General features: G+C 51.4%; 1 protein-coding gene across 1 annotated transcript; it reads left to right on the forward strand.

The window, feature by feature from the left end:
- The first annotated feature begins 663 nt into the window (after positions 1-663).
- LOC125758656 (sodium-dependent phosphate transport protein 2C-like) lies at positions 664-17,311 on the forward strand. The gene is made up of 2 exons (XM_049416086.1): positions 664-1,102; positions 17,023-17,311. The coding sequence occupies exons 1-2, from the start codon at positions 664-666 to the stop codon at positions 17,283-17,285; spliced, it is 702 nt and encodes a 233-aa protein (XP_049272043.1). The 3' UTR covers positions 17,286-17,311.
- Positions 17,312-17,532: the final 221 nt, after the last annotated feature.

The following is a 17,532-nucleotide window of genomic DNA, read 5'->3' on the forward strand; positions in this document are numbered from 1 at the left end:
AGAAGATGAAGCGCATGAATAATGCTCACAATACATACATACAATACATACGTGCGACGACGCTGGCTCGGGTACGAAGGTGGGGGAAAAGAAAACTCGTGGAATCGTGGTTCATTCGTCGCGACGAGTCGGCTTAGAACTGCGGCCCCCTACCGTACGTTTTGACTAGAGAAACGTCATGTTGTTTTGCTAAAACTCACAGGGTCCCTTATGCACTCGGCTAAGACGAGTCGAAGGCGAAAGCCTCCACTCTCATTCGATGTATGGATCATTTCCAGGTTCCCTCCAAAAGCGTTCTGCAATTAACGTGGTACTTGAACTGCCTCCAGGCTCGGAGGTATTAACATCACCTGGTTTTGCATTGCCTCCGTGATCGGGCCACCTTTGACTACTAGACGGTCAGTTGATGACGTCATCAACTAATGTCACTTCAATGTGGCAACATGATGACGTCATGTCACAAACTTTGACGATCTGTGACATGATGATGACGTCATATGGTGACATAATCACGTGATGATGCTTTTTGCATCACTCGTGCGGACGCCGCCGACGCGAGACGCCGACGCCGACGACGGTCAATTTCCGCGTTTGATGAGGCATCTAAGGCTTTCGCCTAAATAACTGTTTTGTTAAGTCGGAGTAAACCTTTTACAGCCATATATGAACCCATCCATCCAGGGCCTGCTGGAGGGCTACGCCTGCCTCTGCCTGGGCTTGCTGGCCACCCTGGTGATGCAGAGCAGCACGGCGCTCAGCTCGGCCCTGGCACTCGTCGCCGCATCGGCGGGCGACCGCGTGGCCGGCCTGCACCGCGCCTACCCTGTGCTCGTCGGCGCCAACATCGGCACCACCAGCACGGGCTTGCTGGCGGCGCTCGCGGGCGATCCCACTCCCGACACCCTGCAGCTGGCGCTGTGCCACAGCTTCTTCAACGTGTACGGCGCGCTGCTCTTCTACCCGGTGCCGTTCATGCGGTTCCCGCTGCCGCTGGCGCAGCTCATCGCCGCCACGGCCGCCCAGTACCGCTGGTTCGCCGTCGCCTACCTGCTGCTCGTGTTCATCACGCTGCCGCTGCTCGCTCTCGTCCTCTCGTTCGCCGGTGAGAGTGCAAGCCTCGAACGTTTTCGGCACGTTAGTAATGATGTGTCAGCGAAATGACTGTTTATTCTAACCGCGGATCTGTTTAAAGGGGTCATGAACCACTTTTCCAAGTAATGATCTAATGAACTCAGTATCGGAGTTTACTGCCTCCCGAATCGATTGCCGCAAAAATTTCTCGAATCCGTCAAGAATCAGCAGAGTTACGGGGGTTTGGCGCACGCTCCCAGCGCTTTCTCTCTTTTCTCGTGCCGACGAGCGCACTGGAACCTAGACAGGGAAGGATGGCATGGGGGAAAGAAGTTACGTCAGCGCGCGTCATGAAACGCGATCGCTCTCCCGCTGTGATTCGCTTGCGCGAGTGCGGCTACCGTGTACTGAGGAGTGCGGCGCCAGCAAGTGGCGGCACCCCGCGGCAAGAAGCGCATCTGATCCGAACGCCGCTCTCGATTTACGTCGGCTATCGGCCAATAAGCATGCTATGTCTCTTGCGACGTAAACTGACAGATCCGCGACGCAAACGGACAGACGCCCCGCCCACCGACGAGAGTGAGAACCGGCCTCTGTTTGAAAAGAGGGTGCCTGGGGAAACGGCATCTTCGCGCTCCGCTTGTGGCCATTACGCGGCGCGCACGACTGTAATATTTGGCAGAGCAGTTCGTAGCCGTGTCAGCTTTCCGCAGGATGTGTTTTTTCAACAAGCCCAAGGGGTGCTTCATGACCCCTTTAAGCCGACCGTAAGTCCGTGCAGAACGAAACAGAAATTATCATCATCATGAACCCGCGCCCATTTCTCCGGCGCGGGATGCAATAACTCTGATGGGCGAGACGACGAGTGCAGAGAGAGAAATAATAATAGAGAAAGAGAGATTCTCGGGGAAGAAGTTTCTTGGCGAGGCAAGATTCCAACCAGCGTATGCCCAAAATCCCAAGGCGAGCGTGGCTATCCAGGCACACTAGCAGAGCATTGCATAGCCTTGTATAGTGGAGTATCGCAAGGGGTGGGAAAGGGAAAGGAGGGTGGGGAGGAGTAAAATGAGAAGGGAAGAATGAGTACACAGAGAGAGAGGTAGAAAGCGAAAGTAAGATTGAAATAAAGCTAAGAAAAAAGGCAACAGAACGACTACAGAGAAAGAGAGAGACATAGAAGGAACTAGAAAGAGCGAAATAGAGAGAAAGAAAGGGAAGAAAGAGATAGGAAGACAAAGAAATAGCGAGATAAAGAAATATAGAAACAGATACAAAAAAAGATAGAAAGAAAAGTCACGCATAGCCATGTATAGTATACAATGTAGGGGTATATTAGAGAAGGTCAGAGGGTAAAAGCCTAGCCAAGCCAGGACCAGCTCTGCTGTGACCTAGCCATGCGCGCCTCAGTGCGAGCTGCGCAAATTTTTTTCAATTTGGCCTATCGGCATAAGCAATCAAATATGCAAACTAAGGCTTCGTTTTGCCAATATACGTCAGAAGGACTCGATGGTTTGTCCCGAGGAGTCAAGTTATATAGTATAGGGATAAACTTCACCTGTCCCTATGCTATAACTGTACGAAGCGGCGACAAAATGTCGCCGCGTATCCATCAAAGTTCCTCTGGAAGCGCTCGAGTAGCGGAGCGCGTCTATTTCAATTTGAGCACGAAATAACTGCTTGATTCGGAGGTTATTTGAGGCGACCTACAACATTATGACTGACTGTTGAGATTCGAGTAATTGTCATTATTGTTACGGGGAAAAGGCGTCTGAGAAATATGTTTACTATCGATAAAACAGGCAGGCATACAAGATGGAACCCAGTCTGCACGAGAGCTCAAACATCGTCTTCTTCCCTATCGAGTTTCGAGTTATCTGTGGCGCCACGTAGCATCACCCCCGGCGGCGAAGGCACCGTCTCGGTGCTCGGTTGGTCCGAGTGGTATCGCTTCAGCCGAGAGACGTGGACAACGTCAGAACACGAGCGCGCGCTGGTGCTGTGAAGTGGTTCAATTTCATAGGTCACGTCGGTAACTTGGCGCACGACACGGTACGGACCCGAGTATGGCGAAGTCAGCTTTTCGCACAGGCCAACTCGCCGTGATGGCGTGCTGAGAAGGACCGTGTCACCACGCTGGAAGTTGACATCGCGGTGGCGGGCATTGTAGAGCAGTTGTTGGCGGTCTTGCGAATCACTAAGACGCAGGCGAGCAATTTCACGTGCCTGTAGAGCTCTAGAGATAATATCGCGGGCGTAGTCCGATGTGTGGGTAACGGTAGGAAGGAGCGTGTCAAAAGGTAGCGTGGGTTCTCGTTCATACATGAGAAAAAAAGGCTAGAAACCTGCAGTATCATGTCGAGACGTATTATAGGCAAATGTCACAAATGGCAGGACCGCGTCCCAGTCATGATGGTCGGGGGAAACGTACATGGCGAGCATTTCTGTGATAGTTCGATTTAGCCGTTCTGTGAGCCCGTTGGTTTGAGGGTGATAGGCTGTTGTGAACTTGTGTCTTGTAGCGCAAGAATGCAATATGTCTTGTATAACCTGGGATAGGAAGTAGCGACCCCGATCGGTAAGTAGTTGTCGAGGGGCGCCGTGATGTAGTATGACGTCTTCTAGGAGAAAGTCGGCGACGTCGGTTGCACAACTGGTAGGAAGGGCCCGCGTGATGGCATACCGAGTGGTGTAGTCCGTGGCGACTGCTATCCACTTGTTCCCACTGACCGATAAAGGGAAAGGTCCAAGTAGGTCAAGACCTACCCTATAAAATGGTTCCGATGGTATCTGAATGGGCTGAAGGCGTCCCGCTGGAAGGGTTGTTGGCTTTTTGCGGTGCTGACAGGATTTACAAGAAGCGACGTAACGGTGGACGGATCGGTACATACCAGGCCAAAAGAAGCGACGTCGAACACGGTCATAAGTTCTTGAGACCCCCAAGTGACCAGCCATTGGGATGTCATATGTAACTACGCGAGGACAGTCTGACGCATATGTTGGGGTATGACCAGTAGCAGCTCAGGTCCGTCAGGATGCATGCTGTAGCGATATAATACGCCGTCTCGGAGCAGGAACATACGGAGAGATGGAGGAGTTGTGGGACCAGTAAGCCGAAGGATGATATATCTCAAGTGAGGATCACGACGTTGCTCATCTCCGAGGTTGCCGAAGGCGGACAGTGCCAACACGCAAGTAGACTCGCCGCTCTCAGAAACGTCCGGTGGGTCGACTGGATGACGCGACAAGCAGTCGCCATCTTCATGGTGGCGGCCCGATTTGTAAACGACTGTGTACGAATATTCTTGTAGCCGTAGAGCCCACCGGCCGAGACGTCCACTAGGATCCTTTAAGGACGACAGCCAGCATAAGGCGTGATGGTCAGTTACAACTGTGAATGGCCGTCCATACAAATATGGCCGAAATTTACCCACTGCCCAGACGAGCGCAAGGCATTCGCGTTCAGTGATTAATTTCGTTCCGCTGGCGATAAGAGGCGGCTAGCGTATGCGATGACGCGCTCGCAGCCATGCTGTCTTTGTGCCATAACTGCTCCGATTCCATGGCCACTTGCGTCGGTGCGCACTTCGGTTGGAGCGGATATATCAAAGTGGCCGAGAATCGGTGGCGTCGTAAGTCTGGTGGTCAGTTCAGCGAATGCTCTGGCTTGTTCAGGTCCCCATACAAAAGTCACATCTTTCTTCAGTTGTTCCGTGAGTGGGCGCGCGACGTGAGCGAAATTCTGCACAAATCTGCGAAAGTAGGAGCAGAGGCCCAGAAAGCTCCGAACGTCGTTCGCGGAGGTCGGCAGAGGGAAATCTTTGACTGCGCGGATTTTCTCAGGGTCGGGACGAACACCAGAAGAATCAACAAGGTGACCGAGGACAGTGAGTTGGCAGCGGCCGAAGTGACATTTGGACGAGTTTAACTGAAGCCCTGCCTTGCGGAAAACAGAAAGAATGATCGAGAGACGCTCGAGGTGGGTTTCGAAAGTCGGTGAGAAGACCATGACGTCATCAAGGTAACACAAGCAGATTGACCATTTAAAACCGTGAAGGAGAGCGTCCATCATTCGTTCGAATGTAGCTGGGGCATTGCATAATCCGAACGGCATTACTTTAAACTGATAGAGTCCGTCGGGAGTTATGAACGCTGTCTTTTCACGGTCCATGTCATCAACTGCTATCTGCCAGTAGCCAGAACGGAGGTCGATGGAAGAAAAATAATTTGCTCCACTAAGGCAGTCAAGGGCGTCATCTATCCGTGGCAGGGGATACACGTCTTTTTTCGTTACCTTGTTAAGATTCCGGTAGTCGACACAGAAACGCCAACTGTTATCTTTCTTTTTGACGACGACGACAGGCGAAGTCCAGGGGCTTGAAGAAGGCTCAATGATGTTCCGAGCAAGCATCTTGTCGACTTTTTTCTGGATCACGTGGCGTTCGGTGGAGGATATCCGATAGGGCCGCCGATGTACCGGATTTGCATCGCCGGTGTTAATCCGATGCTTTACGACGGTCGTTTGGCCTAGTGGTCGGTCGTGGAGATCAAAGATGTCTTGATACGACGCAAGAAGGCCACGAAGCGCGTGCACATGCTCGGCAGGGAGATCAGATGCGATCATTTTCGTTATGCCATCTCGTGTAGTGCCCAACTCAAGACTGGCAGGTGACGGTGTACCCTCTGTTAAGGCGGAAATTTGGTAGTCGCCGGCCGGGGCAAGTGTTGCAAGGCATATTCCTCGGGGCAGTACTTGCGAGCAAAGTCCAAAGTTCACGCCGGATGGCGACGGCGAGCGGTTTGGTCGAGCGGGCATGGGTAGCGAAGCATTGTCGTGGTCAACGTGTATTGGCATGCGGGAACCAGTAGGTGGGCGCCGGGCGTTGGCGTAGTGCGGCCATGGCTGCCAATTCCAGGAATTACGGCAATGACGTGAAATGTGGCCGACTCGTCCGCAGCAGAAGCAGATAGGTCTGTCATCGGAGGTTCGCCATTCAGCCGAGTTCCGGTAACGTGGACGGTTGTACGGACCGCGGGACATATCAGGTACACTAGGTAATTGGTCGGGTCTGTTAATTGGGCAGAGCGTCTGTAGTCCGGCGTTGGCCAGTTCCTGGCGCACAACGGTCTGTATTAAAGAAATCGTTGCACGAGAATCGTCAGTGGCACGGGCATGATCAACAATAGGAGATGCTGCCTCGATTTCACGGCGGACGATGCGCACAATATTGTCGGAAGTAGCAGCGGCTGAAGGGAGACGGGCGTCTTCGCAGGTAGATGTGGCAGCCGTGTTGGGAAGACGCGAAAATTGGGGAGTAATACGACGAATTTTCGCTTCTTCAAAGCGTCGGCATTCGTTAATGACGTCGTCCACTGTCGAAGAGTTGCGGAACACGAGGAGAGTGAAGGCATCATCCGCGATTCCTTTGAGGATGTGCGCGACCTTTTCGGATTCCGGCATTTTGTCGTCAACCGTGCGGCAGAGGGCGAGCACATCCTGAATGTATGTCACGTATGACTCGGTGCAGGACTGCAGTCGGCACGCGAGTTCTTTCTGCGCCGAACGACGACGTCCAATGGGCTTGCCAAAGAGGTCGATGAGTTTGTGTTTGCAATTTTCCCAACTCGTGATTTCTTCCTCGTGGTTGGAAAACCAGACTTTGGCCGTGCCCTCAAGGTAAAATAGAATATTGGCCAACATGAGCGTCGGGTCCCAGTTGTATAGTGCGCTCACCCGTTCGTAAAGCTGAAGCCATTTTTCGACATCCTTGTCGTCGTTGCCGGAAAAGGTGCCTGGGTCATGTGGCGTCGTCAGAACGACGGTGCGGTTCGTGACGGCTGGATGCGACGCTGTCGGACGCTGCGCGGTTGGACGAGACACGCTTGGGAAAGGTACCGACGAATCCTCGTTCTCGTCGTGATCAGCCATCGTAGAGGCAGCCAAGGAACGTCCGCTGCGTAGAATCGTCGTGGATGTTGATTCTGGGAGGACCCGCACTCTCCACCAAAATGTTACGGGGAAAAGGCGTCTGAGAAATATGTTTACTATCGATAAAACAGGCAGGCATACAAGATGGAACTCAGTCTGCACGAGAGCTCAGACATCGTCTTCTTCCCTATCGAGTTTCGAGTTATCTGTGGCGCCACGTAGCAATATATTTTTTCAAATGTCTTGGGATATCATGGTTTTCGGATGTTAGATATTACATTCCAAAAGCCACGATATGATTGCGAGAGACGCCGTAGTGGAGGGCTCCGGAAATTTCGACCACGAGGAGTTCTCTAAAGGGGCACTAAACAGAAAAACGATTTTGCTATTATTAGTAAATTACTCTTTCACGACTCTAAAATCAACACTCTTGCCGCAAGAAGACGCTTGGTAAGCGAGAAAATGTGCAAAAGGAAAAAGATGGCTCATCCCTCCGTCATAGGAATCGGTATAACACGAAAGTGAAACGTGTCGTTACAGAACTATAGTCGGATACAACTTTAGAAGGCAGGAGAGGCCCCGCCCAGACGACCGAAGCGCGGCAGCCGATCGCCTCCGCGACTAAAGAAATAGTCCCGCCCATGCACGCGCCGATGTTCTCCGAAGGCGGAGCCACCGGCCGTCCCGCTCATGACGTCAGTCCCGAGTGCGCGCCCATTGGTGCAGGCTTGTGTTCATCCGCCTTTGAGGAGCAACTGCCGCTGCCTTCTAAAGTTGTATCCGACTATAGTTGATTGTTTATAGTGCATTGGTATGCGAGAGCTTGTACAATGTCTATTGTTGTTTGGCAGATATAGCACATCTTGATGTGGACGCACTCACGTTGATGCCTAGAGGCACATCTCCGTACCTACAACTAACGCCCATGCTCATGATTTAACCCTTGAGGTAGCTGAAGTTGCCAAGATATACCTGGTCACCGCATACAGTGAATCCTGTTATGCCAGGGCTCCCAACCCAAACTTCCTTGCTTCGACCAGGAATTCAAGCTGGTAAAACGTCTGACGCAACCAGCGTCGACACCCGCTGATGCAACGAAGCGGGAGTCTTACGCAATCCCCGGCAACTCCGGCGATGAGGCTGGCTCAACCAGCGTCGACACCCGCTGATGCAACGAAGCGGGAGTCTTACGCAATCCCCGGCAACTCCGGCGATGAGGCTGGCTCAACCAGCGTCAACACCAGCTGATGCAACGAGGCGGGAGCCTTACGCAATCCCCGGCAACTCCGGCGCTGCGCCTGACGCAACCGACGGAAATCTCTCCCGCAACGTGCGGCAAGCCCTCCTCCCCGCGGATCCGGTTCGAGCCAGCGACCAACGGCGGTTCCTGATTGGAGGCTTCGCACTACTGGCTGATGCAAGCGATCGCCCAGGGCTATAAAAGAACCAAGCTGCGCGGAGAGAGAGAGACAGCGAGACAGCGAACGAAGAAATCGCGGGTGGTCGTCGCACCGCTGTGCGAGCCCAATAAGCTGTCGGCCCCAGCGCCGAATATGTAACGCCTCTGTATATATGTATATAAATTTGCCTTAACTCACCGTCGCCTTGATCGCTCCGTCTATCAGCTCTGCGCAGAAGCAGTCGCAAGCTGAGACACCCGTTTCCCAACAGTGGATGGCAGCTGCGGGATCGGCCGGCGTCAGCTACCTCGATGCGGTGAGTGCCTGATGTTTTCCCTTCAGTTCACCAGACTTCTCTAGCACAGGTTATCGTAGTTTAGAGAAGGTTGTGTGAAGCATTGGAGTGAGCTTTGATTGTTTCGAGCCAAGTCGGAGCGCTTTGAAACCAAAGTTAATGCGGAGGGCGTAAACACGGCAGGTTGAGAATTGCTTGCGTGTCTTTCTAGTAGACTTATAGGGGATACGGCAAGTAGATTCTAACGAGGGCAAATAGCAAGAGGCTAGTGTGAACGATGGAGAACCTTAAAGTGAAGGAACTCATCGAAATTTGTGAAGAACTCGGCCTTACTCTGGGCCGTGCGAAGCGAAAGCAAGCGATCCTTGAGATCATGCAGAAGGAGGGAGTAACGGCTGAGGAAGTCGATGAGGCCTGGGCGGATATCAAAGAACGCCGCGAGGAGGCCGAAAGACGAGAACGAGAACTTCGTGAGCGTGAAGAGACGGAAAGGCAAGAACGCCGCGAGCGCGAGGAACGCGAAGAGCGCCTCGAGATGAAAAGAATAGAATTGGTATTCCGTCAGTGTTCGCAAGCGCCTAGCGTAGCTTCTGCGACGGTTCAGGCTAGTGGACATAGAATTCGGGACCAACTGCCACCGTTCGTAGTGGGCGAGGACATGGCGAAGTATCTCGTAAAGTTCGAACACGTCTGCGATAGAAATGGCATCGAGCGGTCTCTTTGGGCACAGAACCTGTTAGCTCTTCTCCCCGGGGAAGTATCCGACGTGATAACGTGCTTGTCGAGGGAGGCGTTTGAGAGCTATGACGAGGTTAAGGAGGCCCTGTTGAGAAGATATAAATTGTCACCCGAGGCTTTCCGGCAAAGGTTCCGGTATGCAAAAAGGGGGAATGAGTCACACGTTGACTTCGCGTTTCGTCTTAAAGCCGATTTAATTGAATGGCTCAAGGGCGAAGATGTCTATGACGATCGCGATAAAGTGGTAGAGTGCATAGCATTGGAGCAATTCTACCGCTGTATCGAAGATGATGTCAAGCTTTGGCTGCAGGATAAGCTTGGAGAAGTACAGCTAAGCAAGGCAGCAGAGTTAGCTGAAGAGTACTACACTCGTAGAAACTTGCACAGTAGGGCCGTGCGTGTTGAAAAAGCTAAGAAAAAAGAGGGCTTTTCAAAAAAACCTGATGACCGCAAACCTGCTCCGCACCGTAATTTCAGAAAAGACCCGTCTTTTACGAAGGAGACTGTGAGAGAAGGGCAGACGGAAGCGCACAAGTCGAGTGAGCTTCCCAAACAGCGCACTGATACTACACGGGCGTTTGAGTCACGGAAGCCGCTAATCTGTTACAATTGCAAAAAAGAAGGGCACATCGCGGTAAATTGTAAAGAAAAGGTTGCTTTCGCAACGATCCGTGAATCAGAAAAGAACATGCGGTTGTTAGAACCGTATATTCAGGAGATTAGTGTCAATGGGAAAACGTGTCGAGCACTTCGAGACTCAGCGGCAACTATGGACGTTGTCCATCCTGCATTAGTGTCTCCGAACGACTTGACAGGAGAATGCGCATGGATCAGGCAGGTCGCCGAGGAGCAGAGCACTTGCTTACCGATCGCTACGGTGATCATTGAAGGCTTTTTCGGTAAGCTTCACACCGAAGCGGCTGTGTCTGCTGCTCTCCCAGATTGTTTTCCTTATCTTTTTTCGAACAACTCGGAGCAGCTTCTCAAAGATCAGGGTAAATCGTTCTTTCCCAGCGTTGCGTACATGGCCATCACGCGATCGCAAGCGCGGAAGCTTTCACAGGAACTTGATCTCGTTCCATGTAGTACGCCACCACCGGCAAACGCGGCCGAGCTGCGTGACCTGGGCAGCGAGTCGAGCGAGCCTCGGACAGAAAACTGTCGGGGTGGGTTACTCGAGCCGCCGGCAGCGGAAGCGGGTAGCGTCGTCTCCGTCGGCGGAGAAATCGAAGTGGCGCCGTTGGACGAGGCGGGCAATACGCTCAAGCCTGTAGCTGAAAGTTGGTGTGAGCTGTCGAGGGTTGATCGAGCGACGCTCATTCGAGAGCAGCGTGAAGACATCTCGATAAAATCGCTAATGGAAAGCGTAAAATTGGGAGTAAAGAAAAAGAATGTTTCTTTTTATGAGAAATCTGGGCTATTGTATCGTAGCTACACAGATGTACAAGGTCGCAGGTATGAGCAACTCTTGATACCGCAAAAGTATCGTCGCCAGCTATTGGAACTTGCGCACGAAAACGCGTGGGCAGGGCATCTCGGCTTGAAGAAGACCAAGGCTAGGATTTCCCTTGAGTTTTACTGGCCGAAATGCTGGAAAGATACCGAAGACTTTGTGCGCTCTTGCGACACTTGTCAGAGGGTGGGGAAATCCACGGACAAGTGGAAGGCGCCCATGAAGCTTGTGCCAGTTATAACAGAACCTTTTCGGCGCCTAGTTATCGACATTGTTGGGCCATTGCCGCAGTCAAGGCAAGGTTGTTGATACATACTGACTGCCCTCTGTGTGGCAACGAAATTTCCAGAAGCGGTACCTCTTAGGGAGCTCAATTCTCCTCACGTCGTGGACGCTCTGCTCTCGATATTCGCGCGTGTCGGATTTCCTTCTGAAATTCAATGCGACAATTGCAGCGTCTTCACCAGTTGCCTTACCTCTACCTTTTTGGATAAATGTGGAATCAAGGTGATGCACAGTTCAATCCATCACCCACAATCTAATCCGGTAGAGCGTATGCATTCAGTTCTGAAACGTATACTGAGAGCTCTTTGTTATGAGCACAAATGCGACTGGGAAGCATGTATTCCTCCCGCTATGTTTGCTTTGAGGTCTGCTCCTCATGAGAGCACTGGCTTTAGCCCCGCAGAGCTTGTATATGGCCGGAGCTTAAGAACACCTTTGCGAATGCTACGCGAATCCTGGGAGGGATATGATGAGGACCCGAATGTAGTTGCTTATGTTCTCGACCTCCTTCAGAGGCTCGGAAAAACAAAAGATCTTGTGGAGAGCCACATGAAGGCAGCGCAAGTATTGTCGAAAGAATACTACGACAAATCAACAAAAAAACGTACCTTCGAATTGGGAAGTCAGGTAATGTTGCTGCGGCCTTCCAAGAAGAACAAGCTTGAGGTTCATTGGGAGGGGCCCGCTAAAGTAATATCGAAGCTTTCCGATACCAACTACGAAGTGAAATTAGGAAAGCGGTCTAACAAAATTTATCACAGCAACTTGATGAAACCGTATGTTCAACGTCAGGCGGTCGTAAATCTGCTGTTGAATGCTTCAGAGGAGGAAGGAGCAGAAATTCTGACTTCTAGCGATGTCAGCGAAAGGGGTTCAGAGGTGATGTTGGAACAGTTGAACCTGGAGCCAAGGTTAAGTCAAGACCAGAAGGAGGACTTGAGGAGGATTATTTCTGAGTTTAAAGACGTGTTTTCCAGCCGTCCCGGAAAAAACGACGGTTATTAAGCACGACATCGAGCTGACATGTGAGGAACCAATCCGTAGTAAGCCATATCGATGTTGCCCTGTGCAGAAGCAGATCATGAAAGAGGAAATCGATAGAATGCTTGAGTTGGGAGTCATAGTACCGGGTGAGAGTGACTATACATCTCCTCTAATATTGGTCCAAGTGCCGGGAAAGGATCCTAGGCCATGCATCGATTATCGGCGCCTTAACGCCATAACTCGAGACCAGACCTATCCGATACCAAATCTAGAGGAAAGGGTGGAAACAGTGTCAAAGTCAAACTACATTTCCACGCTAGACCTCGTGCGAGGTTATTGGCAGGTCCCTCTTACCGAGCGTGCTAGCCGCTACGCCGCGTTCGTTTCTCCATTCGGAACGTATCGTCCCCTTATGCTGAGTTTTGGACTGAAAAATGCGCCTTATTGCTTTTCGGGTCTAATGGACTGCGTTCTTAATGGCCTGTCCGAGTTCGCACTGCCGTATCTCGACGATGTCGCCATCTTCTCGAACAGCTGGGAAGAACATGTCGACTATTTACGAGTCGTGCTGAACAAGTTGAAAGAAGCGGGTCTTACAGCGAAACCTGCTAAATGTCACCTAGGATGCGGCGAGGTGTCTTACCTGGGACACGTTGTGGGGCGTGGCCGGCGTCGACCTTCAGAGATCAAGGTAGCCGCCGTCGTGAACTATCCACGACCAACCACCAAGTCTGAGATAAGGGCTTTCTTAGGACTAGCGGGATACTATCAGCATTATGTGCAAAACTACTCTACCATTGCCAGCCCTCTAACTGACGCACTTCGAAAGTCGGAGCCAGTTAAAGTGACATGGGACTCGGAGAAAGAGAATGCGTTTTGCAAGCTTAAACAATCCTTAAGCGAAAAACCCGTTCTCATGGCACCCGACTTTTCCAAGGGCTTTATCATTCAGTGCGACGCGAGTGATCGCGGAATGGGAGCTATATTGTGCCAGGAAGATGACACTGGTCACGAAAGACCAGTTTTGTATTTAAGTCGAAAACTGAGCTGCAGGGAAGAGGCGTATAGTACCTCTGAAAAGGAATGTGCCTGCCTCGTGTGGGCCGTTCAAAAGCTGGCCTGTTACGTCTCCGGTTCCAAGTTTGTGGTCGAAACGGACCACTGTCCTCTAACCTGGTTGAATAACATGTCGTCCAAAAGCGGCCGGTTATTAAGGTGGAGCATGATACTCCAACAGCAAAACTTGAACGTTCGTTACAAGAAAGGAAAGCTAAACGCGAACGCAGACGCACTGAAGTCGCGCGTTCTAATCAGTGCCGTCTTCGGCTATCCTTTCGGTTTTTCGCTGGCAAATTGGGGCAAAATTTTGTCCGCATTGCGGCCTCAGCTGAGCGCTTCCATCCTGAGTGATCTCAAGGGGCCAACATTATTTTGAATTCTGTTTCATTGCGTTTGTTACACGTGTAATATTTTGAGTTCTGCTTTTAAGAGTTTTGGTGTCCCACATGTGCCTCTTGATATAGAGGGAACAAAATTTCGACATAAAGGTAGCTAGGAATATATTATTCTATTTAGGTCTGGTGTTCTGTGGGGTGACCGAGGGCACTTGCTTGTGTCGTGTGTTGTCTGTTGTCGGACCGTTCTTGACAAGTTGCAGAACGATCAACAAGTGCTGATACGAAAGATCGTCAGAAGAGACGAGCAAAGCAAGTCGACACATCTTGGCGACAAGCCACTGGAGCCGGGATCCGGCCTGGCGACTGGGATCTCTTCACGGAACGAAGCGTGGAGCCAAATGTCCCCATGGCCCTGGAGGTGAACCTGGATGGACCTGGCGAACGAGCGCGCCCGGCATCCGAGCCACGTGGAAGCAGCTCGTCTTTCCGGCGCATTGTCTGGCGGCGGGGGTGCTGTTATGCCAGGGCTCCCAACCCAAACTTCCTTGCTTCGACCAGGAATTCAAGCTGGTAAAACGTCTGACGCAACCAGCGTCGACACCCGCTGATGGAACGAAGCGGGAGTCTTACGCAATCCCCGGCAACTCCGGCGATGAGGCTGGCTCAACCAGCGTCAACACCAGCTGATGCAACGAGGCGGGAGCCTTACGCAATCCCCGGCAACTCCGGCGCTGCGCCTGACGCAACCGACGGAAATCTCTCCCGCAACGTGCGGCAAGCCCTCCTCCCCGCGGATCCGGTTCGAGCCAGCGACCAACGGCGGTTCCTGATTGGAGGCTTCGCGCTACTGGCTGATACAAGCGATCGCCCAGGGCTATAAAAGAACCAAGCTGCGCGGAGAGAGAGAGACAGCGAGACAGCGAACGAAGAAATCGCGGGTCGTCGTCGCACCGCTGTGCGAGCCCAATAAGCTGTCGGCCCCAGCGCCGAATATGTAACGCCTCTGTATATATGTATATAAATTTGCCTTAACTCACCGTCGCCTTGATCGCTCCGTCTATCAGCTCTGCGCAGAAGCAGTCGCAAGCTGAGACACCTGTTACCCAACAATCCCGCGCAATGATGACACCAACAAGCACATAGCAAACACTGATACTCGATATGCACGCCTTCAAAGCGTTGTGAAACGCGAAGAGATACGCGACGAGCGTCGTGTCTTCCCTCTAGCCTGGCCGTTAATTCTCACAGGGCGAGCGGGGAACGCGGTGCGACAGCCAGGCGAGCGTCGGAGAGGTATTTTTCGATATGGACGCACGCTAAGAGTGAGGCTTGGGCTAAAGCCGCCACCTTGTCGTGTGTTAAAGCGTTGACATTACACTTCTCCTATTGGAAACGCGCCGAATGGGATGGTCGTAGCAACGGCGCGTTGTAGGAGCTAATGGCGGAGGCAACGAAGCTTTTTTAGGGGCGAAGCTCCTTATAGCGGCACCCGTTCGTCCCTCGTAGCGTAGTATGTAACCACTCTTACGCTTTGACCTGCAAGGTGGTGCCGGTGGGAGATTTTTCCTGTGCGTTGTTGAACAATAAAAAATTCGCAGCGTTAGCTAAAAGCCGACTTCTTCTGTCTCTCATTCCCATTAGCAGCCATTCTTTACCTCCAAGGTAGTGCCTGGTGAGATTTCTCCTGTGCGTGATTAAACAATAAAAATTTTGTTCAAAACGCCGTTGATTGATGAAATAAACCAACAAAAGACGCCAGATGTTTTGTAAAAGCAAAACGAAAGAACGCCAGATGTTTCTAAAGCAAAACGAAAAGACGCCAGCTGCTCAACGAAAGACGCCAGATGTTTTCTAAGCAATGGTTTTCTAAACAATGAAAATTCACAGCATACATGTAAAATTAAAGTGCGCTGCAAGTCGTCATAACTCATCGAACCTTTAGTATAAACGCGCCCGATCTCACGTCGGTGATGATGTACTGGGCAGAATTCACGGAAGATTCACGGTTTACCGATGAACCTCCGCAGCTTCGCCCACTCATCATCATTCACTCCGTGGATATGCTGTGATTTTTTTTTCGACCCTGGTGGCACACATGATACCAACCCCGTTATAAAGGGGACACTCATATCATCCATCCAAGAGCACCGCGAGAGGAAAGTGTGAAAGATAAAAGGAGCGTTCATGTAGCCTCCGTTATGTGTTTGGCGGTAGCTCAGTCGGCCAAACGCCCGCCAGCCGTCGTCGCGTACCCAGAGGTCGCGGGTTCGACTCCTCTCAGCGGATCTTGTAGTTTTTTCTTTGCCATCTGATGGCGTTCATTTTGCTGACGCATTTCCGTGACGGAAATACGGCTGACGACGCCACCTTGAACTTCCCGCACCAAACGCCGTGACTACATAGATTTTGACGGTGTCTGCTGAGGGGCCATAGACTCAACATACCAAGTTTCAGGAAATTTCATTCAGTCAATGTCGCCAAAATACGACAAATGCACTTTGAAATTCGTGACGTCACGCGTGGAGATTTCGGCGCGAAATTTAAAAATGGATATTTGACCTTGATTTTTTTCCTTTACTAATAAAGTTGTGATGGTGAAATTAACAATATTAGAGTTCTCAGAGTGCACTTTATCAATCTAAGCCGATTCATTGTTTCACTTCAGTGTCCCTTTAACTTGCGGCTAAATATAAACACACAGGCCTCTAGCATTTTTTCAAGTAATGACTAAAAAGTTCACCAATTAGAAGCAAAAAGTTATAACCCTGTGATAAAATATGCTGGCTGTAAGTACACGCGACTAGCGCTAATATGTAATCGGCGCACAGCCTGTCTACAGCTCCTCTAATATAATAGAGGAGGCAGTTACTCAGCGCGTGGTCTGCTGCTATTTTCTAATTAGCTTTGTCTTCAGTGGTGTAGCTCGCAATAGTTCTTGGCAACAGGAAGGACGCCGTTCGTCAATATTCTTGCATATACTGTACCCACTCTGGCTGCCGTGTTCTGCATTCCTAAGGGCAACTGTACTCTATTATTCAGTCTAGTAGCTTAAGACTTGGTTCAGACAGCACATTGAATCAACATTTTGCTGCCGAACGTTATATGTGCTCGTACCTGTTACCTACCATAGTGGCTTGGGACCGTCATCCCCAAATTCGCAAATCTGCAGTCGGATTCCCCGATCTAGCGCTAGCGCGACCTGAATTTCGTGGTTGCTCGCAACGTCACCCAGCATCTTGTCCGATGTCCAAATGTAAATACAGTGTAAATGTCTACAGACCCTATCGGCGAGAGCTCCGAGGGTTTCGTCGCATAACTGAATGTCGAATGTCGTACTCTCCAAGTGAGCATCCTCTCAAGAGCACTGAGGGCAGCGACCGCACATGAAATTCATGACCACGGGAGCGAATAGCTTCCCACGTTTGTGGAAAGACTATATAAGCAACAACACCCGCGTCCTATATTTTCTACAGGCAGCACGCTCTTCAGCACCGTGGGCGTGCCGCTACTGCTGGTCGCGCTGTTACTGGTGGCGCTGAACATGGCCCAGCGACACCGGCCTCGCTGGCTGCCGCCGTTCCTTCGATCCTGGTCCTGGCTGCCCCTGTGGATGCACTCGTTGGCGCCTCTGGACGCGCTGCTCGAGGAGCACGTGCTCAGACGCTGGCGCTTGCTGGACGCCTTCCTCGGACCACCGCCGCTGCCCGTTGCGTCCATCGCCTCACAGCGAGAGTGACCCTGCGCAGCCACTGCAACGAGGCACCTTCTGCGCGAAGAACATGGACTGGCTGCGCGCTGCGTCTTTTTATTGTTTTACGTATTCGCGACATTAACGCGTGATAGGTGCGCAGCTTAGACTGAGTTTTTTTATATGTATGGCGTATATGCGCCTATTATACATGAGAAAAAAAGAAAACGTTCCTCGTTGTACATGAGTGCCGTACGCTTTTGTCACGGTACCTTCTCGTGGTATCGTGACCCAA

This window comes from Rhipicephalus sanguineus, chromosome 5 (assembly GCF_013339695.2).
Source record: "Rhipicephalus sanguineus isolate Rsan-2018 chromosome 5, BIME_Rsan_1.4, whole genome shotgun sequence".
Taxonomy (NCBI): Eukaryota; Metazoa; Arthropoda; class Arachnida; order Ixodida; family Ixodidae; genus Rhipicephalus; species Rhipicephalus sanguineus.